This window comes from Apodemus sylvaticus, chromosome 5 (assembly GCF_947179515.1).
Source record: "Apodemus sylvaticus chromosome 5, mApoSyl1.1, whole genome shotgun sequence".
NCBI lineage: Eukaryota > Metazoa > Chordata > Mammalia > Rodentia > Muridae > Apodemus > Apodemus sylvaticus.
In genome coordinates, this window is record NC_067476.1 from 52711109 (window position 1) to 52738884 (window position 27776).

A 27776-nucleotide genomic window follows, 5' to 3' on the forward strand; every position below is an offset into this window, starting at 1 on the left:
TTAGGCCACCAGTAAACAGGGGTCCAGCGAGATTCAAGGACAAGAGACCTCTGAGTGGAACCACCTCAGTGGACACTGAAAGTACCATGTCCCCCCATGTGGCTGCCATGGCCTGTCAGGCCTAGTGGGTGTGCTCATTTGGCCCACTTCTCTGTCCACTGCTGTGTGGTCCTTGTTACTCATACAGTTCCTGGGGGGAAAAAGTACCATAGCAATCACCGCCTGCAGGAGTGAGTAGAAAAGCCATTACAGCAGTGAGGTGTAAACTCTCTCCCTCAGAGGTGCCTCAACTTCCCAACCCTCCTGCAAAAGGAATATCTCCAATTGGAAAGCTTGAGGGTTTAAATCTACCAAGAGAAATCTTCCATCTTTCCTCTGTGGCCCAGTTAGAGACATCTTTAATCGTTAAGAATGACAGCTGCCTGTGTGTGTGAACCTCCCAAACCATGTGTGTCTTCTCTTTGCAGTATTTTTGGGTTCAGCAACTCGTCGGAAAAGGCAAGTAGAATTAAGCCCCCCTTGTTTCTGTGGAGCTAACTTTGTCGCGGCTGTGCTCGAGGCTCATTCCCTGCCCTCTGCCCTTCTCTCCCAGGTGAGTCTTCAGTAGAGATGAGTGGATATGCAAGCTTGTTTAAGGAGAACAACATCACCGGCAAGCGGCTGCTGCTTCTGGAAGAGGAAGATCTGAAAGACATGGGCATTGTCTCCAAGGGACACATCATTCACTTTAAGGTGCGTGGTAGGAGAACATCAATAAATGAACTGAGCCTGTGACGTGTGGTGGGCCTCGTGTTAGCAAGTAGAGAGGAAAGCGTCATGCCGTGAGGTGCTGAGATGCCTCTGGGCTTGGCTTAGCTGCTACACCTGGGCTGCTGCCGTTCCCACCTCAAAACCCCACGGTAAACAGGTTAACCCAGCACAGCAGCCATTTCCTGGGTTAAATGGTGTAATGCCACGGAAATGCCAGGAAGCCTCTAGTCTACAGGGAAAGTGGAGTGTACTATTCTGTGCAGTGACACCTGGAGAGATGCCACAGGATGTGAGCAGACTTCCGGAAGGAAGCTGACTGTTCAGGACAAGGAACGTTAGTCAGGCAAAGGATTTGCACAGGAGGTATTTAGGGAAGAAGCTCTGCTGGGGGTTGGGGGAGACCAGGGCAAGGAGGGAGCTTGGTGCGCCAGAGATTTGGAACTAAGATAGGGTGGGACCTACAGCAACTGCCAGACCCAGGACTAACAGGAGACCCCTTAGCCCACCGAGAGCTGGAGAGGCCAGACATTCCCAAAGAATCCTAAAGAGCCTGCAACTTGTGTACAGGCCAAAAGAACTCAAAGCCACTGCCAGCACCTAAGTCACAGGAGATATGTTACATGTGTAACCTCTGTCACACAACAGACACTGTGTATACTTCCACCACCAGCACCCAAGTCACAGGAGTATATATGTCCCATGTGTAATCGCTGACATACAATAGATACTATGCATACTTTTCAAGCCTGAAGAAACTCCAGAAAATCCTAACATCCCTCCAAACATTAGTCTGGAAATTATCAGACTAACCCTGTCTTCATTGCTGGTGCTATTCTTTTTACAAAGCCTGGAGCAGGGCTGGGGCTGGAGCCCAATGGAATAGCGCTGAGGTAGTGTGCACAGTTTTGTACCCAGGAACCAGAGCCCTTTGTTTGGCTTTCCAGATAGTCATGGGCTATCTATGGGATAATGTTATTAGAGATAATGTTTCAAAAGAGACCTTATAGAGTGTAAGATAGACTTTATGCCTACAGCCCTGGCCGGAGAATTGCAAGTTCAAGGCCAGCCTGAGCTATACAGTAAGACTGCTCTTCCCTATCTTTCCTGCAAAATCAAGTTGCTCCCCAAATCCCAATCCTAGGATGGATGGACTGATGGAGATGATGAATGGATGGATGGATGGATGAATGCTTGGATGGATGGATGCTTGGATGGAAGAATGTATACAGATTAGATGGGACAAAGGGTAAAAGGAACACAGCTCTCCCAAATCCACTCCTCCCCAAAGCCATGTCAACGAATCCCTCTTTATTCAGAGCACCTCACTCTACAGCTGCCCCAGTAAAGTCCAGAGAGAACCATTCAGTCCCTTTGTTCCAGAGAGCCCAGACCCATGTAAGAACATGTCTGCACTCTCTTGGCAGCCTTGGGACAATGGCTGGACACTAACCCACCATCTGCAAGACAAAGCAGGACCATGATGTCATCCCCTACAAGGGGAACAAGAAGACACATGTAAAAACATCAATGGGGGCCGGGAGGAGGGACTTCTCTCAGTACAGAGGTGTCTGAGCTCCAAAAGACAAAACTTTGTAAATCTTGTCCTGTGTAGCTGATCCTAAGTCAGACACTCCCACCTGCCCTTACCTTCTTCTGCCTTTACCAACTTTCTTCAAGAATCAGATAGAGGGAAAAGGAGTTGCAAGCTGTGATACTTTACCAAACCAGACGTGATTTAAATATTCCTGACACAGCCAGGATAACCGAAGTGCCCCATCTATGCTGGTTGGTGTTACTGGACAAGTAATATCCCAGCTTAAGGCTCATCAGATTCAGTGCATGTCTGCTTGCAAGACTGGGCCCATGGAAGTTCAAAGAATCACCCTGCCCTTAAGGAATTTATATCCTGGAGAAGAGATAAAACACATTCGTACAGCTTCTTACAGGCAGTCGGAAGAAAAGGGACAGTCTGTTAACCTTGACAGTGGAAAGAGATGGAGAGGCGAGGCCTCATGGTAGGAGAAGAGGGGTTCTTGGGGCTGGAGCTGGGGGCAAGGACACGTCAGAGGGGGAATGGTGGGGCACAGGGAATTAAAGACGTGGGCTGCCTGCGTTCAGAGGAGCAGTGGGTGGCTTGCTGGTCTGGTGGAAGTGTGAGGCGGGAGCAGACCTGGGGTGACCTGAAGTGGAGTGAGGTCGCCCAGCACCTGAACCATGTCCAGCTTTGGGCCGGACGTCTGGGATGTGACCAGAACTGGAGGACCTTGAGAGCTGACGTGTTTAAACTTGGCTTCTGGGAGTTTTACAGTGGACTAGGGAGGAGAGGCTGGGTTTAAAACTCTAGGGATGTAGATAAAACAGGCAGGAAAGAAGGCCTGCCCAGGGATGGGAATGGAGACAAGGCCGGGAGTATGTGTGCCTTTAAATGATGACAAACTGCTATCATGACTTTGACAGTCAGACATATGTTCAACCAATGGCCGATGTTAACATCCCCAAGAGAGTCTATAAACTGCATAAAGAATCCTTTTTTGTATGCACAATCATTTTAATCTTCTTTGCTATCATCAAATCATTAATAGTCATGTGAAATGGAGAAAATAGGTCGGCGAAGCTGCTGGTGAAGGAGAACACAGCACGATTTGAGCACGTGCTGTTGCGGGGACGAGCCCAGCAGTGATGGTCACTGGGAAGACAGACTCAGAGGGTCACGCTGCACTCTGTGTATACGCATATCCAGAATAGCTATCTTAGAGGTGGTGGTCACCAGCGGGTGGGACAAAGAGGGAAGGGCTGCTGGTTGTTTCTTGAGTGTCACAGTCCCTGGGGGTGATGTTTGGAACACACTGGAGAAGAAAGGACTATATAGCCCTGTGAATAGATACAGACGGAGGAAACACTTGGAAATGATTACTTTTATGCTCCGTGAATTTCGCCCCATCGAAAAATAATGCAGGCCAGAAGAAACGGCTGAGAAGATTACGTGCTTGCCATACAAGCATGAGGGCTTGGGTTCAATCCCCAGAACCTGAGGAAAACTCTGCAAACAAAAACTCCAGGCATGGAGCTATGCAGCTGTGATCCTCGTGCTAGGGAAGCAGAGACTGGCAGGTGCCCGAGGCTGCAAAGGCAACCAGCCTAGCCCGCTAGGTGAGCACCAGGCAAGGAGAGACTCCCACCCAAGAAAACCACTCCCCTGAGAGGGAGGGATGGAGGGGGTTCTGATTGGTTCTGTGTGTGAATGGTTCTGGGGTGCATGGGCTTTGGAACGAGAGTGCCACGGGCATTCGGGACCAGCAACTCCTGGTTGCTGCCAGGAGTGTCCGCTGCACGCATGTACACACTGCCCACGAGAAGCTGTCCCCCCTCCCTGTTCCATCACCGGAAGGTACAGTCGTCCTGTGACCAAGTCTCTCAGCCTAAGAGGAGGTGGTACAATTGCAAGCTGGTGCAGGCTATCCACCGACTCTTTGCCCAGGACCCTCCCTCTGAGCTTCCCTGTCAGCTCCCTTCTCCCCTGAGCGTCCCGTGAAGGAGCAGGGAACGCACACGAAAGCTAGCCATGCCGTAGTGTTCGTACAGGGTTGGAAGTTTCGGTTTTTTGCATTAGGAAAAAAAAAAAGACACATCAACTTTTCCTGGGTTGGCCCTCTTTTCTCCACGATCAGTTTACTGGGAAGCTGAGTAACCGCTGGTGAATACTCCAGGCCTTGTCATCCAAAGCATGGTTCTCGACCTCCGTAACCCTGAGATCCTTTAATCCAGCTCCTCATGCTGTGGTGACCACTCCCCCACCCCCAAACATAAAACATATCTCACTACTACTTCATAACTGTAATTTCGCTACGGTTATGGATCGTAATGTAAATATCTGAAATGCGGGGTATCTGATATGTGTTCCTTCTGAAAGAGTTGTTTGACATACACCACCCCCTCCACAAGGGGGGTCACGACCCATGGGTTGAGAACTACTGCTGATCTAGACTGTCCTCTCTATGATTCTTGATGCCCCCTAGCGGTGAACTGGTGCATACTGAGGCTATGGCCTTGCTGATGAGGGCTTTGCTGGTCCCCATTCCTATTTTCCCCCAGCCTTATGGTGACCGCTGGAGCATTAGCATACCCTACCCAGCTCAGGCCGAAGACCAGCTCTATTTATTGCATATCCTGAGATTTAACACCCCTGTCTGGCTTAGTGGGTGTTTCATTTCCAGGGTCATTTCAGCTTGGCTTTTTCTCATTCTTTTTTTTTTTAAATTGAATTCTATTTTCATAACTTACATTGGCTTTGTTACTTCATTCATCTCTTGCCTTTTATCTTGATCTATCTGAACACAATTTTAATTATATTCTTGAATTCTTTGCTGGGAGTTCTTTGTGGTTATTTCCCTCTAGTTTCTTATTATGGGATGAGTAATTTGGGGAGGAGACATGCTGTTCTGAATTTTCACTTTGTTTCTTTTTAGCACAGATTTGCACATCCGGAATTACTTGTTTAAGTAGGGGTGTAGACTCAGGTCTGATGGTCAGGAGACTGCTTACCTCCTAGCACTTGGAGTTAGGGCAACGGGAGAAGTGTAGGCAGGGACTTCAGGGCCAGGGATCCCTTAACAGTTGGAACCAGGAGCTAGGTTGACTAGGAAGTGTAGCCCAGGCCAGTACGGGCCTGGTGGGCCTTACCTGTGGGGGAGCTGCATGGGCTGTGGTTTAATATCTCTAAAGTAGTCGCTTATGTGCCTTTAAATGATGACAAACTGCTATCATGACTTTGACAGTCAGACATAGGCTCAACCAATGGCCAATGTTAACATCCCCAAGAAAGTCTATAAGCTACATAAAGAATCCTTTTTTTATTGCAATCATGTTAATCCTCTTTGCTATCATGAAAGCATTAATAAAGTCACGTGATTTTTCTCCTTACAGTCAGCTATTGAGAAGCTAACCCACGATTACCTGAACCTGTTTCACTTCCCACCACTAATTAAGGTAAGAGAGGTTTCCTCCCTGAAGGCTCCCTCTCCCCGCTTTTATTGCCACAGGCACCTGCCATTGCCCGCACCCAAATTTGCTAATGTCTGGAACTGTTGTTTGAAGTGAAATTTAATGACATCTGTCCAACAAAAGACCCTTTGAAGACTGCGTGTGCATAAATGACACACATTTGTTCCCCACACTTTGAAATATTAACAACACATTCCAGATAAGAATAGCACTCTTCCCTAACATCACAGGTGAAGGCCTCTGGCCTTGTGCCTGGTCCTGGAGGCCTTTCTCTACCTTTTAAGTTACTAAAGGAAGTTAGGCAGCAGAGGTCTGCAGGCAGCAGAGGGCCCCGGGGGGGGGGGGGGGGGGGGGGGCCCGGGTTGCCCTGGAGGTGGAGGGTGGAGGGTTATTACCTACAAAGCATTAAACAGCAGTCCCCTTCTTATCCTTAAGAATACTTCCCAGCACCCCTGCAGATGCCTGCAGCTGAGATCATCACCCAACCCCATATAGACTGCTTTTTCTTGTGCAAACATGCCCATAGTAGAGTTTAATATATAAACTGGACACAGTGAGAGATTAACAATAATGAGTAATAAAAGGACAGTTTACTTATTAAAAGTTATTTTAAAACTTGTGAATTGTTTCTATCTACAACTTTTATTTTATCATGTTTTTGGACCAGAGTTCACTGCAGATCACTGAAACCACGGGAAACCCAATGAGTAAGGGTGTTGTGCTTACTGTGCTGTTGTGAGCGTAGCCTCAGGGTACATTATAAAATTAACAGCTGCTTACAGTCAGTGCCCAGAGCTGTGCTAATTCAGCCTCAGCCTCGACTTCCTGTCTCTCAGTCCAGGGACAGTGGAGAAGTTGCAGAGTTCCTGTCTGGAAAGACATACGAACACCTTGAGTATTTTGAAGTTCCCAGCCCAAAGTCTCACCATGTATCTAGTGCAAAATGCACCCCAGAATGAAATGCACCCCGGAATGAAGTGCACAGTGCCAGACGCATCTGGAAATCCACGTCAGTGACAGTGCTCGGAAGAGCCTGCGATAAACCATTCAGCAACGATCTCAAAGCCCTGTCCGTTCTCTTGCTTTCAGCTATGAGTTACAATGAGTATCTTAATCTAATAGAAGTTCGATAATAGGTTAGACTGGAAAAACCCTTAGCACCAGGAGCTAGGGAAGAGCTGCAGAAAAGTGGCCAGGAGTTTCAGGACCAGGGACCCATGACCAGTCCAAACCTGGAGATGAACTAACCAGGAAGTGTGGGCTGAGCAAGAGGGACCTGGTGGGCTCTTTCCTGTGCTAGGGATAAAAAGAAAAATTACCTATTTTACATGAAAAGTGAGAGTGAAAATATCGTCTCTAATAATGATATCTGCTTTTCTGTTTCAGGATTCAGGAGGCGAACCTGAAGAAAATGAAGAAAAAATAGTGAACCTTGAACTTGTTTTTGGTTTTCACTTGAAGCCAGGAACTGGCCCAAAGGTAAAAAAAACAAAACAAAACAAAAAAAAACAAAAAAAAAACAAAAAAACAAAAAACAAAAACAAAACACCGTTGCAGGTCCTTTGGGTATTTTTCAATCTGTAACTCCATGGTTTTATGCGGGAGCCCCAACCACCTGGTGGCATGATTGTGAATAGAAGTGTAGACCTCATAAAACTGAACTGGGCTGACAGGTTGCCACCTGCCTCTGGAATCCTACCTAAGGAATGTATAATCTCTGTCAGAAAAAAAGGAATACAGGGGGGCTGGAGACCACCCAGACACTCAGGGTCGCACAGAGCCAAACAGGCAGTATGAGTCTCAGTCATTGCTCACTCTACTTTCTGGCTTCTGACTCTTGAGGTAAAGCCACATTGAGAGTGGAAAAAGAGATCCGGATTATCAGCTCTGAACAGGGCAGCAGGGCGTTTGACCCAGACTCATACAATGGGGTCTACACGGTCAGCCTGGAGGGGTGAGGCGGGGGCGGGGCCGCCTAGGTGGCAAGTTAGCTGAACTCAGTGGGCTTGTGTTACTTCAGATCCCTGGAAATCGCTAATAGCTCTACTATGTGTCATGCAAAGAGTATTTTATGATTTACCTTTTCTCATTGCTACGAGGAAATCCTGACAGAAGCAATTTAAGGAAGAAGGATTATTTGGGCTCATGGTTTAGGAAGGGGCACCCGTCCATCATGGAAAGGCGTGCTAACACTGGGACTTTTAAATTCAGTCTGGGAGCCCTGCTTCTGAAAGTGCGACCCACAATAGGGCGGGTCTTCCCTCTCTGGAAATGCCTTCATAGACGCGCCCAGAGATGCAGACCCATGTCTCGTAAGGGGATTCCGAATCTAGTCAAGTTGACAATGAAGATGGATCATGGCAGTGATGGCGTAGGAGTGTGGCTCTTCTCCAATTTGCAAATGTGGACACAGAGCCTGTCGGGGAAAATTCCCCTGCCCTGCAAGACTCACATGGCCAGAAAGTGAATGAATTAAGAATTGGTTTGGGGTTTTGTTTTGAGAGAGAGAGAGAGAGAGAGAGAGAGAGAGAGAGAGTCTGTCTGTCTGTCTGTTCATACGTCCGTCTGTCTACATGTGCCTTAGAATCTACAAGAGAGTGTTAGAACCCAGGAGCTGAAGTTAGAGAAGGTTGTGAACCACTTGATGTGGACACTGGAAACTGACTGAGATCCTCTGGAAAAACAGCAACCGCTGATAACCTCTAGGCCATTTCTCTAGCCCCAGACCCAGCTTTTAGCTACATAACTTGTACTTTTGCTTTGCTAACAGACCTATATTTTAACTTCTTGAACCAGTAGCTTGTGTCTAGGGAAGGGTTAGACAGGCCTGGCTGGTCTCTAGACCATCGCTTAATAAAATCCAAATTTTCTCAAGCCAGTTTCAGGTTCTAGTGCTTGGGAACTGGGAATGACTGTAAGTTCTGAGGGTTGGATTTCACCTGGGACTTTGGGAAATATTCTGCCTACAGCGCTACAGTCATATTGATGCACTGATGCTTGGGGAAGGGGACCAGTTATGTCTTCTATTTTGATTATAACATGTCACTAAAGGAGAGCTTCTCTGCTACACACTGGTCACTATCCACTCATTCTTATTAGAAACAGGAAGAATAAGGACAGAAGATAAAGTTCCTCTCTCCCTAGCAACAGATCTTCTAACCCTGCCACACATTCAAGTTTGCTCAATAGCAAAGTGTGTTATAATTTATCCTCAATTCTGTGACAATTTATAAGCTTTCTTTGCAGTACAGTAACCTTTTATGATTTGTAGTTAGGTAGGCAGGGAGAGAGAGAGAGAGACAGAGAGAGAGAGAGAGAGAGAGAGAGAGAATTTCCTTGAGAAAGAGTTGTCAAGAGAGATTTTAAATAAAATAGTTTTAAATTTTTATTATTCAATTATTTTATTACTTCAGTTACTAACCAGTAAAAATATGGACTTATTAATGTGGAAATCTGAAAAACATTTTTTAGTGAAACTTAGAAGCAATGAAGATACTTGAGAATAAATACATTGACCTATATATTACCATAATAATATTGACCTCATAAGTTCTGGGTTACGTACAAGTTCCCATAACTTTTGATAGTCTGCTGTCCCTGGGTCACCTATCCAGAATTCTTTCACCTGTTCACTCAGCAGACATTTATTGAGGGCCTACAGTATACCTGGATTTATGCTAGGTGCTCAGAATACAAAGTCAGAAAGTACAGTCATGGCTTACAAGGAACCCAGAGCATCTTGGGAGAAATAGACAGGATCGGTGAGTGGCTGTGCTTCAGAATGATGAAACTTTCCGATGTCACAAACATCAGGCCACGCACACACACTGGATAGATGTCTACTTGAGAAAAGAAGTGGGGGATGATCTTAAAGTCTTCCTGGTGGAATGCTGCTAAAATTCACATTTTAGAACCATTCAATTTGTTCACTAGGAAGTGGGCGTGGGAGGCAGAGGGACCCGTGTATGTGGAGCCAGGCAAGCCCAGGAAGATCCTCTTGGGCTCATCTCCATGGGCCTGACTCAAGCACTTCCCCCTCTGGGAAGACTTAACAGAGAGCTAAAAAGGGTTGCGAGCAGAGGCCAGAGATGGCAGAGATGGGGCTGGTGAACACAAAAAGAACCACCTGAGGTGCCGCACTAAGGATCTGGAAGGATCACACAGAGCGGGGTAAGGTCTGGCTTACATCTTTAAACAGTGCTCAGAAGCAGAGGAGGGTGCCATGGGAAGGGCCAGGCCAGTATGGGAAGAAGTGTGAGTCAAGTAGAGAAGCAAGTTGTCAGTGATGAGGACAGGCCGGGGTAGTGCTGTGGCTCCCCGGACACAGGGAGATGGAACTGATCTGCATCTCCTTGGGGATGGGCTGGGAGGAGGGGCCTAGGAATGGGGCAAAGGTTCCTAACGGAGCAGCTGCATAGATGGTGTTGTAAAGCAACAGATGGAAAGGAAGCCTTGCTGTGAGGGTACAGTGCCACTGTCCCAAGTATAAGGAAGTGACTGGCATGGGGTTAATCAGGAAATGTGTTTTGGAAGGGATGAGTTTTGAACTGGAACGTGAAATGGTTGATGGGCCACTGCAAAATAATTACCTGAGTAGAATGACTGAGACCCATCCTTTCAACAGTCTGAAAATCCTGGGCATTTTCTGTATGCCATCTTACCAGAAGTCCCTGGAATTTATGTCAGATGCAGGAAGCACGATATTGTCATCATTGATTAAGAAACAAATAACAAGGCAAAGTGTGTGACTAGTCTTAGATGAGGTGGCAACAGTCAGAGCCAAAAATTATGGCTTTTTTTTGGGGGGGGGGTTGTTCTTTGTTTTTGTTTTTGTTAAAAATGTGCTAACTCATTTAAGCTGTCCCTAAACTCAAACAAAACAGCCAGAATGGATTACTACCCAGTTCTAAAATGCCCCATTATTGTCACCCTACACCCTTAATAACAAAATACTTTGTAAGCCTGCTTTGAATGCAAATTACAACTCATAAGAGTCTTATTACCTTGACCCTTAAAGGTAGAACCTATTTAAAAAAAAAAATTCAAAATCCTCAAAATGCCAGTTAACTGGATTCTCATAAACCTACCTTTGCAACCCCTCTATGACTAGAAACAACTCTCGAGAAACATTGATGTTTTGAAATTCCCCTCCCCCAAACCCTTTGCTTGATGTAAGCTTTTCTTTCACAAATAAACTGAGAAGGATGTTCCAACAGGAGCCAATGGGAACAATCTATGCCAGGGCTTCTTTTCTCAAAAATAATAGCAACTTTTTCTGTTTCCTATGAGAAGGACAATTGGGCAAGTATAGCCTAAAAGCGGTAATGGTTGCCTTTGGATTTCTGTAGCAAAACACCACACAGAGATGAGAGGAAGAGGAAAGAGAGTGCATTTTGGACTGTGGGTTGAGGAGATTTTAGTCCATGATGAAGGACTTGTGCAGCAGTTCAATTCCTAACAGGGAGCTTGTAGGAGAGGCTCCTCAGGTTCATGGTAGACCAGGAATCGAGGACCATGATGGGAACAAGAGGCCAAAGAGAGCCTTCAGAGGACTACCTCTAGTGAGCTTTTTCCACCAGTTATAACCCACATTCTAAGCATCCCACAGTTTTCAAAAATAAAAAGAATACCACCAAGGATAAAAATGTTCAAAATATGAGTCTATGACTGTCATTCAGAAGGCTCTGCCATCTTGATAACTTGAAACCTATCAAGAACGGAGATGAAAATGTGATTTATATACAAACAGCTGCAGAGGAAAAACCTCTCACTGTGAGACATCAACCTTCATCCTAAGAATTCGGATCAAATTACTTTTCTTTGCTTCACTTTCCAACTGAATGGTTTATGCCATGAAACCGATTCAAAGACCCTTCAGCAGCCATTCATGTCTGCATGCGTGTCTCTTCTCCAGGAGTCTTTGTCTTTACACTCTTCTGGACTCCCAGGATCTATCAGGCTCCAGCTCTGTGCACACCCCAGGCCTTCTCCTACAAGCAAAACGCCCATGTTCATTTCCTATGCTGAAACAACCTAGAAGGGAGGGAAAAAAGTATGTTTGTGCTAATGGCGATACTGGAAACTTAATACATGAGAAAGGGCCTTACTCTATTTGACCATTTCTAAGGAGCAAAATTAAATTTTATTTAAATAACACACACACACACACATACACACACACACATACACACACACACATACACACACACACATACACACACACACACACACACACACGTATATGTATGTATACATATATACACACATATACACATATATGCATATACACATACACACACACATATCTATTATATACATACATATACATATGGAAGTTATGACAATCAAATTGGGAGACATCGAGTCTTCCTAGGCTTGATTGTCTCCCATGTGAGAGGCAGGAGATGCGCTAGTGCCTCTGGTAAGCATTACATCATCACCAGGCACTTTGTAAACATTTCAGTGCCATCTTTCCAACTCAGCATGGTAAGGAACAGCATCCCTGAACTAGCCTCCCCAGAAGGAAAGCAAGGGGGAAGATGAAGTGTCTTGTCCAGAACCCCCACGTGGTAAGGGGCAGTTCCAGCCATTGCCTCTTTCTGGAAAAGTACCATCCTCCCCTCCGAGTGCGCGCATTGGTGATCAGTTGGGTTTTGATCAGTTAATGCTACACTCCGGCAATTCTTGTTTTGTGTGAAAACTGCTTTGTGTTGAGTGCTGTGAAGCCGTTGGCTTGGTATAAAGGAAAGCAGCTTCATGAAGCTCAGGCAGCTCATGTGCTCCCCAGGGCAGCAACCGCGCTTTTTATTGAAATATTCGGCTGCATAGAGTTTATTATTATTTCCCTTATCAGCTCACCAGTCAGGAATATTGATGCTCAATTTGCCAAGGGATAAACTATCAAATCACCCAGTACTTTTCTCACCAAGCTCTTCTGAGACTCTGTGTTATAAAAATTCAAAAGCACAGTGAAGCAGGGACTTCTGGGAAACTGTCCATTGCTTGGTTCCAAACCGTCAGACCTCATCCCAGAGACCTTATCCTGTCGCTGACCCCAGTAAGACAGAAAAAAGGTGACAGAGGCTGTGCTCCTACAGGCCTGAACTCATCACCTGTTGTGGCAGCAACACCCCTCCCTCTCCCACCAGTTCCCAACAGGGACCTGGGTCCAGGTCAAGGAACCCTTTCCAAATGGCCTGTACTGGCTAGTTTTATGTGTCTACTTGACACAGGCTGGAGTTATCACAGAAAAAGGAGCTTCAGTTGGGGAAGTACCTCCATGAGATCCAGCTGTGGGGCATTTTCTCAATTAGTGATCAAGTGGGGAGGGCCCATTGTGGGTGGTTCCACCTTTGGGCTGGTGCTCTTGGGTTCTATAAGAGAGCAGGCTGAGCAAGCCAGGGTAAGCAAGCCAGTAAGAAACATCCCTCCATGGCCTCTGCATCAGCTCCTGCTTCCTAACCTACTTGAGTTCCAGTCCTGACTTCCTTTTGTGATGAACAGCAATGCAGAAGTGTAAGCTCAATAAACCCTTTCCTCCCCAGCTTGATTCTTGGTCATGATGTTTGTGCAGGAATAGAAACCCTGACTAAGACATGGCCATTGCTTCAGATCTCCTTTTGAGGGGTTCTTCACAGGAGGCAGGAGAAAGTGAGGAGGACTTTGGAGAAGGGTGGCAGTGTCCCTCAGGAGGCTGGCTGTCTCAGGAGGATTCTCCCTTGATGCATTATTCCTCTTCTTGCCCCATGAGCACCTGGCTGCTGCTTTGCCACCAAAGAGCCGGGTCAAGCTCTTCCTGCTCTGTCTGTCAGCAATTAGCCAAAACCACCTTTACCTCTGCCCCTCACTTGTGTTGTCCTGAGCCCTTCATTAAATTAAAACATTGTATTTAGTAAATGGAATTGAGTCACCAGGCTCTTCCTTGGAGTGTTTCTATAAATAGAAACTACCAAATGGGGATTTTTTTTAACTATTGTATAATTTTTGTAAATGGATGGACAAAATGGCTAAAATAATGGGGACTCAAGAAAAGGATTCTGTGTGCACACATACAGCCAATGCCTTCTGCCAATTTCAGAACAGATGAGAGCAGAGCTCTTCTCCACTCTGATGGATATTGTATTTATTATAAATTCAGTATAGGGATGTCTGTGCCCCATGATCAGCTATGGGGGAGGGACTCTGCACATCTTTGTACATGTAGCTAAATACTGAAGCTTAGAGGGGTAGAGGTTTAGAAGACATACAGGTTTTAGGGAGGAAGAAACAGAGAAAGATTACCTAAACCCTATGAGACTTGATTTGCAAAGAGAATAAATACTAGAGAGCCACAGTACAGTGCAGGGTCTATAGCTAAGAATGCTATATTGGGGACTTAAAATTTCACAAGAAAGGGAAATCTTAGTTAAATGTTTAGCATCACAAAATTAACAAGAAGAAAGCAGGAGGGTACTTGGGAGGTGTTGACCAGGTAGCTACAGACTGTGGTGACAGCTTTCAGTTTGATCCAGCCGTTCACTGTAAGTATGTCCAGCGTTTACATGTCAATCATACATCCATAAAGTAGCCTTTTAAACAGAGAAACACGAGTTTTAATCGGTTGAACGGAAGCAAGTGCAGTTTACAGTTGTATAACTCTCTGCTGACTTCTAATTACAGAGTGGGGCAGTGCCCTGTCCAGTGGGTTGGGTGGCCGCCTATAGTGCCAGAGCTGAGCTGGGCGAGGTGTTCAGCATGAGCCTGCTGGTGGATTGACAGCCACATGTACATGCCCAAGTGCCAGGGACTGCCTAACAACCAGAGGAAACAGACACACTATGTAGCATTTCCAGATTTTGGTGATATAAATATTTCTGCCATGACTGATTTCAAGTTGTCAGCCTGACATCACTGAACTTTGATGGGAAAAGATTTATGTGGGGGAATTGTGTGGCGGGGTGTGTGGGGAGATGGCTCAGCCATTAAGAGCACTTGCTGCTTTTCCAGAGGACCAGGGTTCAATTCCCAGCATCCATACGGCAGCTCACAACTGTCTATAATTCAAGTTCCAGGGCATCCAACACCCTCACAAAGACACATTCAGGCAAAAACACCAGTGCACATAAAATAAAAATAATCTTTAAAAAAAATTTTAAAAAGAATCATCTTGGGAGAGGTGCCTCTCCCACACGATTGGATCATTCCTAGCCTTCGTTTGGATTATGATTCCCTTTAAAAATAGCAAACAGTGATGTAGCACGTGTGAGCAAACACGAGCCTAAGTAACTCACAGACATGATAGCGCTCGTTTTCAGGGTCCTGGAGCTCAGCAACAACTCTAGCCTTTTAATGAAGCCATGGTCACCTGACTTGTGATTCAACACTGACTTGTATTGTCTCACACTGACCGTACTGTACGAACCAAAAGGCAGGATTTAGATTTGTGAAAAGTGAAAACAGACTCCTGGAGACAGGGAAGCAAAAAATCTAAATTTGTGCGTCTTCTGAAACACTCTGTGGTCACTCTAGTTGACGATTCCTAGATGGCAGATGCCGTTTTGGATCCAGACAGAGGTCTTTGCTTTTAGACTCTTCTGGGTACCGTTGTAAGCTTTGTGCTGAGAAGGCCACTTATAGGTAGGTCCTGAGAGTAATGACCTCTGAAACAGACACCCGAGTCACATTAAAATTAAAAGTATTGGAATGTAAGGATACCCGACCGCTCCCCCAATCCTGCATGTTAGAATTCATATTGAAAAATGGCTCCAGTGGTGAACAGTGCCTGTTCCCCACAAGTCAGGGCTTTTTCATAAATCTACTGCTTGTCCCCACCCCGAGAGTCCCAGGACAGGAGAACAACTTTACAAGTAGCCACTTTTATAGTCCCAGAGTCCTGAGTAAAAGTTTAAGGCAACAAATGTCTCAGGATTGAAAGAATTGGATGAGCACTTAGGTAAGCCGGGCCGCTGTCTACATTCGTTTAGGAACCCCGGTCCGACACAGTATTCTTAATTAATGACAAATCAATAGCAAAATGAATTACTCTTTTTTTTTTTACAAGATATCTAACTTCTAATTCCAAATGCAATTTTTTTTAAAGCTCTTTCTAAGTCGTTAACTAACATCTGAACCATGCTAGATACTCAAGCCTAGGGTGTCCTGTGAAAGTGTGTCTCGCTCCGTGCGTTTCACTTCCCGTCCTCCCTAAAACCCCTTTTCATGCGTAACTCCAATAACAACCCCCAAAAGGCGACATAACAACCTTATCTCCACTGGAGTCTACTTGGCACCAGTCTGCCCTGACCTTAGACACAAGCCATTGTTAAGGGTATAACACATTTACATATTTTGCAATAAAACATCAGTTATTTGCATTACTGTGTCAAGTTTTATTTGATTCTTTCACCTAAAAATGACTCATTTTCCTTTCTTGTATTTTAAAAACCAACTACTCTAAGCTTGTTTGAGAATAATCAAAAATTGCCCATTTAGCTAGAAGTCATTTTCTTTTCAAAAGGCAAATGTTATTTAATCTTTCAGCTGCTCATTGTGCCATCATAAATACTTTCTTTTCAGCACAGTTGTGGAGACTGAAATGAGCCCACTAATTGCCTCCCATTTCGACTGACATGTGGTGGTTTAGTGGAAAGAGAACACAGCAGGGAGAAGGAAATGGGAGGCTGAGAAAATGAGAGCTAATTATTTTCACTGCCTCATGTCAGGCTCTGTGTCAGCCTTGTTTTTACAAACTGGAAGGTTTAGCACTAAATAAAACAAACTAGCGTCATGTTTTTATATACTGGCAGTGTCATGGAAGCAGCTGCACATCTCAAAGACAATATAATGCCTGCGTTCGCATGGACACCATCTGACAGACACTGTGAGCCACAGCTAATGAGGATATCACAGTGGTGCCAAAGAGAAAGGTGCTGAATTATGTATGATTCTTCATCAGTGCGGCAATAGTCCTGTACATCATTATGAGACATTGTTTTGCTGAAGAGATTAAAACATCCTTAGTTCCAGACCCTGCAACCTATACGCGCTGAAAGAGGTTATTAATGGAATTTTTAGGGAGACTTTCTTGTGGATTTCTTTTGGGTTGAAAAAAAAAAAACCAATTTCGTGGGACAAAGCCGTGATGGGTCATGACACCGTATAGATAAAGAAGAGAAGCAAATTAGCCATACTTGTATTATCTTCCTTCTAAAGGCAGCATAATAAAATATAGTGTGGCGAGGTTATACTTAATGGTAAATAACCCAGGTGCTATGGCAGGACACGCCACTCTCCTGCCTTTAACACAGCAGGCTCCGGCAGCTGAGCTGGATAATGTGACACACGTAGAGGGGCCTTCAGAGGCCTCCAGCAGCAGCATCTCCTACTTTTTATACAGCTGTGACCAATATTATTTTTGTGGGTTTTGTTTTTAATCCGGGATTGCTTCGCAAAAGCCCGTCAGCTGCTTTGGCTGCATCTTTCTCTCCCGGCTCTGCCTTTTCAGAAAGTTTATTCTGACCGCTCTAGTTTATATTTTAAAGTACTTCCACAGTTGGTGGTTTTTATATTTCTCCATTTATGGGAAGAGAGGAGCAGATTGGGGGGTTGGTGGGGAGAAGCTAGCTCCTGTAAGATTAAACTTGGTGTATCTAGGGCATGGACTCCAGTTCCGTGAGGCCAGCTGGCTGTATGTCTCCAGTAGCTAAGCCTCAGTTTCTTTATCCATAAAATGGGAACTGTGTTTTCTAGAACAGAGTAAGACTATAGGGGTTACATAACATAAATAGATCTCAAAACCCTGAGGCTGGACGTATACGAGTGGCATCGTGAAGTTTAGTCTGTGTGACACAGAAGAGAACAGGAACAGCCTTTTATTGCTATGAAGAGGGCTTGGCTGGGAAAGGGGCTTCTGAAGGGCTGCAGATGTCTTGCCTGCTTGGTTGGCTACACAGGTATAGACGCTGGTCAAACTCGGTGACCTGTGCAGTTAAAGATCTGTGCTTTTATTACCGGCAGATGGCTCCTCAATGCAAAAGGGCATTGCTTTTGAATCTCCATATTCTTCAGGAAAACTAAACTAGAAAAGCTCATTTGAGGGGTCGCTTTCCTTCTGAGGGATCCCGAGAGATCCTGGACTTAGATTTTCATTTTGAAGATTAATCTATGGTGTGTTGATGGCTCCAGTTAATTTGGTAACTGTATATTTAAGAGGAGGAGGAGGGGGTAGAGGAGGAGGAAGAGGAAGAAGAAGAGGAGGAGGAGGAGGAAACAGCAGCATATTGTCTCTGAATTCCCAAAACTTTACAGTTTGGTATATTATGTCCTTTTTAATATCTGGATTTTTTTCCCTCCTGTTTGGGAAATCTTCCACTTTCTCAACTATTCTCTTAATTCTCTTCTCTTCCATTTCTTCTTCCCTCCCTCTTTTTATGTAGAGAGAAGGGATGTCTGTGTTTGCTGTCATTTTAGCTACTTTAGAACTCCAAGGAATTGTTAGCAGCTCACAAAGCGTGTAACAGTGAGCTCTTACAAAGAGAGACTTAAGTTAGCATTAACTGAGTGTTGTTTAGGATTTCAGCTCCACAGGGCAAGGATTCCCGTTTTAGTTGACCAATAACCTTAATTCATAAAACGTTTCCACATAATTGGCAATCCTGGAACAGTTAGTTGAGATATTTTCTCTTCCTTCGCCCTTGCTCCTAGAATTGTCCAGGTTATCTCAGCGGCTGATCAGCCAGTAGAATTCTTCTTTTTTTTCCCCATTCCAAATATAAAATGTATCCTGTCCCACCAACAAAATGTCATGTGTCTCCTGCTGACTACAGAGCGGTGCAGCTGATAGTTAACAGACAGTTTCAAACATTATGTTTGCTGCCCCCAAGTCCCAGAGGAAACAGTCCCTGTGCTCAGCCTTTCTACTAAGCTCAGCCTTTTCTCTGTGGGTCAACAGTTGTAGGTGATGCTCTCTGCAGAAGTACATCAGGATAATTCTTCCAGCCATGTGCATGTCACCCTGGGTGGGAACCAAGCTTTGAAATTAAAATCCAGGGTAATCAGGACCTGCCTTGACTTTGTATCTGCAACAAGGCCTAAGCTGTTCTTTCCGGTGTGGTGGTACAATGCCAGCTGGGCTGGAGCTAGTGATCCCAGTGGTACTGGATGTACCTCCGACAATGACCTGTTGCAGTAATGGGAGAAAAAATTGGCTATGTTGAACCTCATGGACATGGGTTTTTATTCTGTATCTTGGATCCTTACATATGGGTTCAACGGGAGAATCTGTACTATTTGCAGGTTTTGCCCCCCTGTTGAACTTTGAAACAGTACCAGCAACTTCCTGGTACTGTTCGTCCTTCTGTTTGTCCTGGTACTGTTTGACCTGTAACAAGGAAAAGCTTAAGACTCTGAGAGGAAAGGCTATAGTTTAAATCTGGAAAGAACCCGTGCTGTGTCTTAAGGGATCGATCCTCATCTCAGACCTATCAGGAGGAGGTGGAACCTTTATAGTGCTGACATAGTGTGAGAATCCCAAATCGCCAGAGGCATACTCTCAGGGAGGACCCTTGGGTCCCAATCCCTCTTGCACTTCTTGGCCATGACATAAGAGGTTCCACTCTGCTATGGCTCCCAACATGAATGGTCCCAAGGTAATGGTCAAATGTTCACTAATGTGAAACTCCAATTCTGCAGGCCAAAATAAGTCTTTCTTCTTAAGTTGATTATACTGGATATTTATTGTGCTGATGGAAAACAAACACAGAAAACCTGCTTTTCACAGCATCGTAAGAACCTACCCTGATTCAAATCTAAACTCAACTCACCACTTGCTACCTGTGTGATCTCCATCAAATTGCTTCATCTGTCTGTGCATCAATTACCCTGACCAAAATAAGGCACTCTGGCTGTCAATCACATTTAATAGCCACCGTACGTCCGGGCATCTGGCTCTTATTAGCAAGGCAGTATTGAGACATGCTGAAGCAGAGGAGGACCAAATTAGTTTTATACGTTCCATTTGTGAAAGAAGATAAAAATGTATTCCTTCTGTTTAATAAAACCAGTCGTCGTCGTCGTGACGGCTGCCAGCACGGGTTTGAGGCCAGCCTGGGATGCATGAATCCTTTTCTTGAAAAAAAAAAATAATAATGTTTGTTGGGCTTATCACGTTGGTATAGACGTAGAATGCCAGCAATCCGGATGCAGGGGCAGGAACTGCCACAAGTTCAGGGCCAGCCTGTCCTACATAGTGAGTGTGATGCCAACTAGGGCTATATAGTGAGACCTTTCTAAAACCACAACCAAATAAAATGATGCAGCAAGAATTAGAAAGATTACATCAGTTGGCTTTGAATAGGTAGGGGAAAAAAATTAAGTCCGTGTCCAGAGGTTCCCCTTAAAGCCATTAAAGTCACTCCTCTACGTAGGTCTCCCCTTCCTTCATTTCTCTATAGCAATGACTTAATTTATGTCCCCCATATGTTCCTAGAGTAGTCATCAACTGGTATAGTTCATATAGCCAGGCTGATATGGTTTTGGAAAAGGAGTCTCACCACGAGACTGACTCCATAGCTGTCAGCGATTGATTGACTGAGTCAGGTCTGTCAAGATCAAGGGTTGTTCAGAGTATCTTAATCACCTTTACCAGTTCTCACGCAGAGTCCATACTCAGATTTGTATTCGCTTGAGGTTGTATTAGCTCAAGCCCGTCATTTGCCCCGATGAAGTGAATGGTTTTTAACCTGGTCCCGATGAGGACCAAGACATGAGCAGCTAGCAGTGACATACGAGACCCTGCAGGAGGCTTGGGAATGTGTGGGACTTTGGTTTGGTTTCTTTAATTTTAGGTCTCAGGTGGCTTGAGGTCTCCTGCTCTCCCAGCTTCTCCCTCCTGAGTGTGAAGATCACAGCAGTGCGTCATCACACTGGCCTATGCGGCTCAACTGTTATGTAAGAAAAATGTCAGCAGTTCACTGATGAGCACGTGCTACTTGTCACCTCAGCGTCTGTGTTTGTGGCCTGTGGAACTCAGAGTCTCCTCAAGGACACTTTAGGTCAACTTCAAAATGAGCAGGATTTAGAAGAATTTGTGGGTTACTTTTCTTAACTGTGTGTAGCAATGACATCATTGCCACCCATAAGCTCTAGGAGTTTTGGCAGGGGACAAGCAAATTAAGATCAGTGCCTCACTGAACTCTACCTGTTGTCTCTCACCCAGCTCTGTGACAGCAGTATCCGCCTTCAGTTGACATAGCCTATGTCCTCCTTTCTTCACACTTCCTGGACAAGAATTTTATGGCCTCTGAACCTATCTTCTTTTACGATTTATTTAAGGGTCTTTCCAATACAATTTACAAAATAAATAATAATTTTATTTGGACCTATTATTTGGACCAGAGCCCCTCAGAGTTGAACTTTGGAGAACTGTGGTCAGAAGCTGCAGGGAAGACCTGTGGCCTCTGGCTCTCGGGTTGTTCCGTCTCAGTATTTGGAATTGAGCAGAACAATCAACTAGCCAGGTCCACCCTGTCTTTACTGCCTTCCCCACTGGGGTCTCCTTGGACTTCTCTCCTAGTTAGAATCCCATCTCTACCACCATTGGTCAAGACCGTACCAGGGAGGCTCCTTCATCTGTCTGAGCTGCGCTTTCGTCATTCATTTAAAGGGAAAGTAAACCTGATTTGCAGGACCATTACAAATATCAAATAAAATAACATGATCTAAGCAACCAGCAACGCGCCTGACACCGAATAAGGACAGCAAGCAGCCCCTCCTGTGTGATGAGACGGAGGTTGGCTCTCCCATTATTTGCCTGTTTTCTTGCTGTGGCAAAAATAGCTGACCAAAAAAAAAACCTTCAGAGTGAGTTTATTTTGGCTCACCGTTCAAGAATACAGTCCATCACTGCGAAGAATTCATGGCGGCAGGAGCCTGAGACAGCCGGCTGCATCTGCAGTCAAGAAGCAGAGAGAGGCGAATGCTGGTGTTTAGCTCTCTTTCTGATTTGTATTCGGTCCGGGACCCCAGCCCTTGGACTGGTAATGCCCATAGTTAAAGAGGGCTTTTCCACCTTAATCAGTGTATCTAAATAGTTCCTCACAGGCGTGCCCAGAGGCTTGTATTAGCAAGAACAGGACACAAAGTATCAAAGGGGCACTATGTGAAAAGGGAAGGGAACACGTGGTAGGGAGTGCGGGGAGGGGGGTATGAGACGAGAGTGAAGCAGAGGGAGGCCAATCATTGCAGTTGGTCCAGTGTCTTCTGACAATGCCTTTGAAAGCACAATTCCCAAACTTGACAGGCCAAAGAAACAACTGAAAGCAGTTCCATCTTTTTGCAGTGTTTCTTTCACACATTGTCTTGGGTGGTTCTGTTTCTGAAAAGAATGGTCATGGCTGCAGTTATCATCCTGCCCTATTAGCCCACGCTCCCTGGGCTCCTCTAGCAGTGGCTCCAAAACTAAGAAATCCTGAGAGACTGAGAGGTAAGAGCCATGCCAGTTCTCAGCGGTGGCCATGACTGATGAGAGCGCAGGTTCATTTCCCTGCACAAACCTATTCTTCCTCTAATTGGCAACTGTGCAGATGAAGCTGGGCGGTGTGAGGCCTTCCCACAGACACCAGCCCCGCTTGGCTCTGCGGGTCCTCCAGAGGCTCTCCCAAGCCCCAGTACTGGCTTCTCACCAAGGCCAGTGGGGTTTCTGCAGCCTCCTTGCTGTTCCTCCTGCCCAGAACTGGGTCTGAACTTGCTCCAGGGAAGGAAGGGTTTAAGTCCACTGTCAGGAAAGCGCTTTCTCGTCTCAGCATGTGTGTGCTTGCTGTGATATGCTTGACCTTTCAACATTTGGTTCTTCAGAAAATGTAAGAGACAGTATCAATTGACTGCCCAGACTGCAATAAAATCTGAATTGCATACATATATATAATGGTTGATTACTAACTTCTTTCTAATACAGTGTTTTTTTTTATTGAAACCCCATATGCCCACCTTGATCTAACCATTAACATTTCACTCTGCTTATATCCTTTATCATTTATCTATCTCTCTAGCCACCTAAGAAATACTTATTTCATAATACATTTCAAAGTAACTTAGAGACAGACACCAGAATCCTTCTTCCTAAGCATGCCAATACTCTAGGATTCAAAAAGAAATGTATAGATCTTGTGTATAAAGTCACTGGTTTTGACAAGTGCATACATACCCTTATGTTACCCTAAGCTTTGTCAATAGAGCTGTACTGGCTGGTTTTGTGTGTCAACTTGACCCAGGCTGGAGTTATCACAGAGAAAGGAGCTTCAGTTGAGGAAATGCCTCCATGAGATCCAGCTGTAAGGCATTTTCTCAATTAGTGATCAAGGGAAGAGGGCCCCTTGTAGGGGGTACCATCTCTGGGCTGGTAGTTCTATAAGAAAGCAAGCTGAGCAAGCCAGTAAGAAACATCCCTCCATGGCCTCTTCATCAGCTCCTGCTTCCTGACCTGCTTAGTTCCAGTCCTGACTTCCTTTGGTGATGAACAGCAGTGTGGAAGCATAAGCTGAATAAACCCTTTCCTCCCCAACTTGCTTCTTGGTCACAATGTTTGTGCAGGAATAGAAACCCTGACTAAGACAAGAGCCCTATGGCTTCAGGAAAGTTCTCTCATATACTTTCCATCTGAAGAGGCAATTACTCTTCTGAATTTTTTTCCAGAAGAGTGCTGTTGAGTGTCAGAAAAATGCACTCATTAATGTGTTCTTCTGCACAATGCTTCTTTCTCACTGATTTTCAGATGCACACGTGTTTCTGAATGTATCAGTAATTTTTAGATTGTCTGTTCTATGAATATATTGAAATTCTATTCCCTTTTTAAAATTAGTATTAATCACTTTATTATCTATTAAGTTAAAGCGTCTAAGAACATACCCAGACAAATCTTTTTTTCCCCATTTCTTCTATCTAAATGCCTATACAAGTAGAAGTTCTTAGTCATGGGTGTATGTTGAGTTCTGTAATAAATTACTAAAGGTTTTCTGAAGTAATTATATCATTTGTATTTCTGCAACAGAGCATGGGAGTTCCAGTTGCTTCAAATCCTAATCAACATTTGATGGCATCAGCCTCGGGCAGTCTGCTGGTGTATAATAACTCCCTGTGGTTTGATTTAGCATTCCCCCAGTGATCAATGATATACAAACTATATAGTAGTAGTATTGCTGTGGATTTAATATACTATTATTAAAATTTAAGTGGTTTTACATAAGAATCTAAATTTCTAGCTTCCATGAAACATTGAAGGCCCTAGCAAAACTGGACTCATATTCATACATGGGAATAACCAATAGAAGCTGGGAAGTGACTATGCTGTCAGGGCAACTGCCCAACTCTCCAGCATGCCCATGCCTCTCATAACTGCCCAGCTCCACAGGATTCCTTTGCCTTCCACAGCTGCTCAGCTGTCAGTTATCATATGTCATCACATCTGCAGTGATGTTCTCTTTGTTAAGAAGACAGACAGCAGGCTTCATCTTTAACCCATGACACCACTAGTTCTGGGAAAATGGTGGTAGATAGATCCAGAACACTAATTGGTAAAATAATAGGAAAGGGAGACATATGACTCTTTTTGTACCAATGAGGAAATATCCTTATGGTGTTTAATATGTACGCACATTAAATGGATCTGTGGCAAAAAGTTACACCGCAAGGCTGCACTGAGTGAAGGTTATTAGATGTAAAAAAGGGATCTAATTTCATGTCTTCTTTTAGAAAAGGAAAAATAAAGCGCTCCCACACGACTTCATTTAGAATACTTTGTGTGTTATAAAACACTGAAATGAGAAAAAAAAAGTCAGTTCACTCTCTCAATGCTACGATTCTGCTTTTAATTCCAGGATTGTAAGTGGAAAATGTATATGGAGATGGATGGGGATGAAGTTGCAATAACGTACATAAAAGACGTGACTTTCAACACTAGCCTCCCTGATGCAGAGATTTTAAAGATGACAAAGGTAAGGTTCTATTTACAGCTTAAAAGCTTCTTCTGAATTCACAGATATCAAACAAAGACATTAGAATACCGCAGCAGTGGGCTTTTGTGCTCTTAGATGCTCGCATCAGCTCTGTCTCATGCTGTCTCTTGAAAGGCACATTTTATTTAGCAGATTGAGAGGATAATTTTTTTGTTAAAATTCCACTTATGATGTGTGAACTAAAAAGCACTGCAAACAAAAAAAAAGCATCATTTAAGTTTCTTTTTAATCCTACATTTCTTCATACTTACTCTATCATTTATTAAAGTAAAAAAAAGTCATCAATGAAAATATTTACTTGAAACTGGATTGACTTAAACTTTGAATAAACTTGTAATGATGAATACTTCATTTTCACTCTCCACTGCTGGTGATGAGGCAGGGCCTCATGCACGATGGACAATGCTCTACCCCTAAGCTGCATCCCCAGCCTGAGCTATTCAGTGTCTAGAAGGATCGAGACAAGGCCACTCGGGGGACAGGCTCCTGCTTTGTAGCCTCTGTAAATTCACACTGGAAATTTCTACAGTGATTGGAGAGCCTGTTACTAATACATAGTCACTGGAAACCCTGACGAAAATCTGATAGAAATGTTTAACTTGATCCTCAGAATGGAAAAACATTCAGTTTTTTTCCCCCAACCATACTAGAAAAATATATATATATAAGATTTCAGTAGTAGAAGGCCTACTGCTTCAGCCAAAGCACATATCAGTAGGGCTGGTCATCCTTACCTCAAGTTATCATCAACGCTGGTACATGAGTAACTTAATTGTGTATTGAGTTTTAGTGAAGAAAATGGGGTATTTTGGAAAAAGCCAGAGTACAGACACAGGTAGGAAACAGAATGAGTCTACAAAGCTGTGACATTTGACTTGTGTGTTCTCTACATAGATGTAAGATGGCTGAATGACCAAATCCTTGTAACTTACAAGTAGACTTATCAAAAGGCTGGTTTGGTATTTGGTACTGGATGTCTCTACATGACTATAGTTCACCTTCCATGGCAATACTTACCTATGAGACTATGGTTTGGTTTAGTGTTTCCTTACCTTGTGGGGATATACTATATTATTATATGTAAGCATATTGTAGTTGTCTTTGGATACCCCTGAAGAGGGCATCAGATCCCATTACGGATGGTTGTGAGCCACCATATGGTTGCTGGGAATTGAACTCAGGACCTCTGGAAGAGCAGTCAGTGCTCTTAACCGTTGAGCCATCTCTCCAGCCCTGACATACTATATTATGATGTCAGGGAGACTAGAAAGGGGAGGTGTTCTCCCCTGGGTCACTGTTCTGTCCTCTCCTGTTGCCACAGTTGTCCCATTGCTTCTCTGTCCTGAAGAAGATGTGACCACCATTTACCATAAGAAGGAAGTTGTTCAGTGCAAAAATAATGCATTTCAATTGTAGAACTGAAAAGATGCCCCTGCTCTTATGTGCCAGTGTGAGAACCACACACCAACATTAATAGTGCTTACAGGAAAAACAGGATTGGGAAGGCCATTCAAAATTTGCAGAAGTTTATTTAAAAAGAAAACAAAACAAAAACAGAGGCAATAGCAATCTTAATTTCTATAAGCCCAGTTAAGTGTCTCTTATATTCCATACCCAACATGTACACAGCCATTGTTTATGCACCCCAACCTGGAAGGATAGGAGAATAAGAAGAAAATGAAAAAAATATCAGAATTAGCATGAGACCCAAGATAATATAGACTTCCTTTGTCTTTATACCATGGGAAACTAGCACCACAATGTCTTCTCTGGTACAAGCCTCTGGGCATGATAGCCTGACAGACTGGAAAACTGAGCGATTATCAAAGTCTCCTCACTAGTCACTGCTTAGCCTCTAGGAAGACACTAATGGGGCCTCTCCTATTTTCATGGCTTTTATCTTAATATTGAGAAAGCTTTGGGCTACTGCTTCAAACAGCATGAATTAATAACTTACTGATAGGATTGAATGACAGGTCATTTTTCACCCCACACAGAATTGAGAACCTACAGGGTGGTACATCTATGATAGCAATACTTGGGAAGTTGAGGCAGGAAGATCATCGACCAGTTCTAAGCCAGAACTACTCAACTAGACCCTATCTTAAAAAACAACAACAACAACAACAACAAAAAAAAAAAAACAAAAAAACAAAAAAAACCTAAGGCCCTGGGAGACCCGGACTACTGTCTCCCATCAGTAGGACATGCACACAATTCGTTCAGCCATCCAAAGATATTGTTTGCAAATATATAAAAAAAAAAAATACAAAGCCTAAAATACAAATACATTATAAGCCAACAAGATTTTATGGTATTCTTATATTCTGTCCCTATTTGCAAATTGGGTATGGCACAACTGTCCTCAACTATATGTGGCAGCACAAGGCTGTGTTCTGATACTGATAACTTCTGTGTTTCAGCCACCATTTGTAATGGAGAAGTGGATTGTGGGAATAGTGGAGGATCAGACCGTGGAGTGCACAGTCACATATGAGGTAAGCTCCTGAAAACAGGCTGGGAGTTTCAGCCTCTGTGAGTAAGCAGGGATTGGTCAGGTCTCTGTGGGTACTTACAAGTTAGCGTGCATTTACTGGAAGAGAAATTACATACCAGCATGAATACCAAAGATGAACACAATTTCTCTAGCAAAATGTGAGAAAGGAAAGAGAGCACAATAGAATTTAGGGTGACACCTGGTCTATACTGTCATTAGATATTGATTGAGTACTATGTACTCCCTACTTAACAATGTAAAAGGAGAGTAGAAATCACTTGGAAGTAAGAGTTTAGGAGAGGAGATCAATGAGTGTTCAAAATACCAGCATATACTCCTATAACCACCTCCAGAGTTTATTGTTATAACCAAATTAAAAGATTTCATAAATTTCTACTTGAAAAAAATCATATTAAAAAAAACACGCTATTAAAATGTACATGCTTAGCCAGGTACATGCCTTTAATACCAGCCCACAGGGGGCAGAGGCAGACAGATCTCTGTGAGTTCAAACCCAGCCTGGTCTACAAAGAGAGTCCAGG

At 44.1% G+C, this 27776-nt stretch overlaps 1 protein-coding gene across 2 annotated transcripts in view; it reads left to right on the plus strand.

Annotated features, from left to right (window-relative positions):
* Nucleotides 1-27776, plus strand: part of Map3k20 (mitogen-activated protein kinase kinase kinase 20) — a 160062-nt gene that overhangs the window by 124685 nt on the left and 7601 nt on the right. For both annotated transcript variants that reach the window (XM_052182694.1, XM_052182696.1), the window contains exons 13-18: nt 468-498; nt 593-732; nt 5674-5736; nt 7138-7230; nt 24600-24716; nt 27161-27235. In XM_052182694.1, coding sequence (XP_052038654.1) covers nt 468-498; nt 593-732; nt 5674-5736; nt 7138-7230; nt 24600-24716; nt 27161-27235 — 519 coding nt within the window. The remainder of the gene's footprint in view (nt 1-467; nt 499-592; nt 733-5673; nt 5737-7137; nt 7231-24599; nt 24717-27160; nt 27236-27776) is intronic.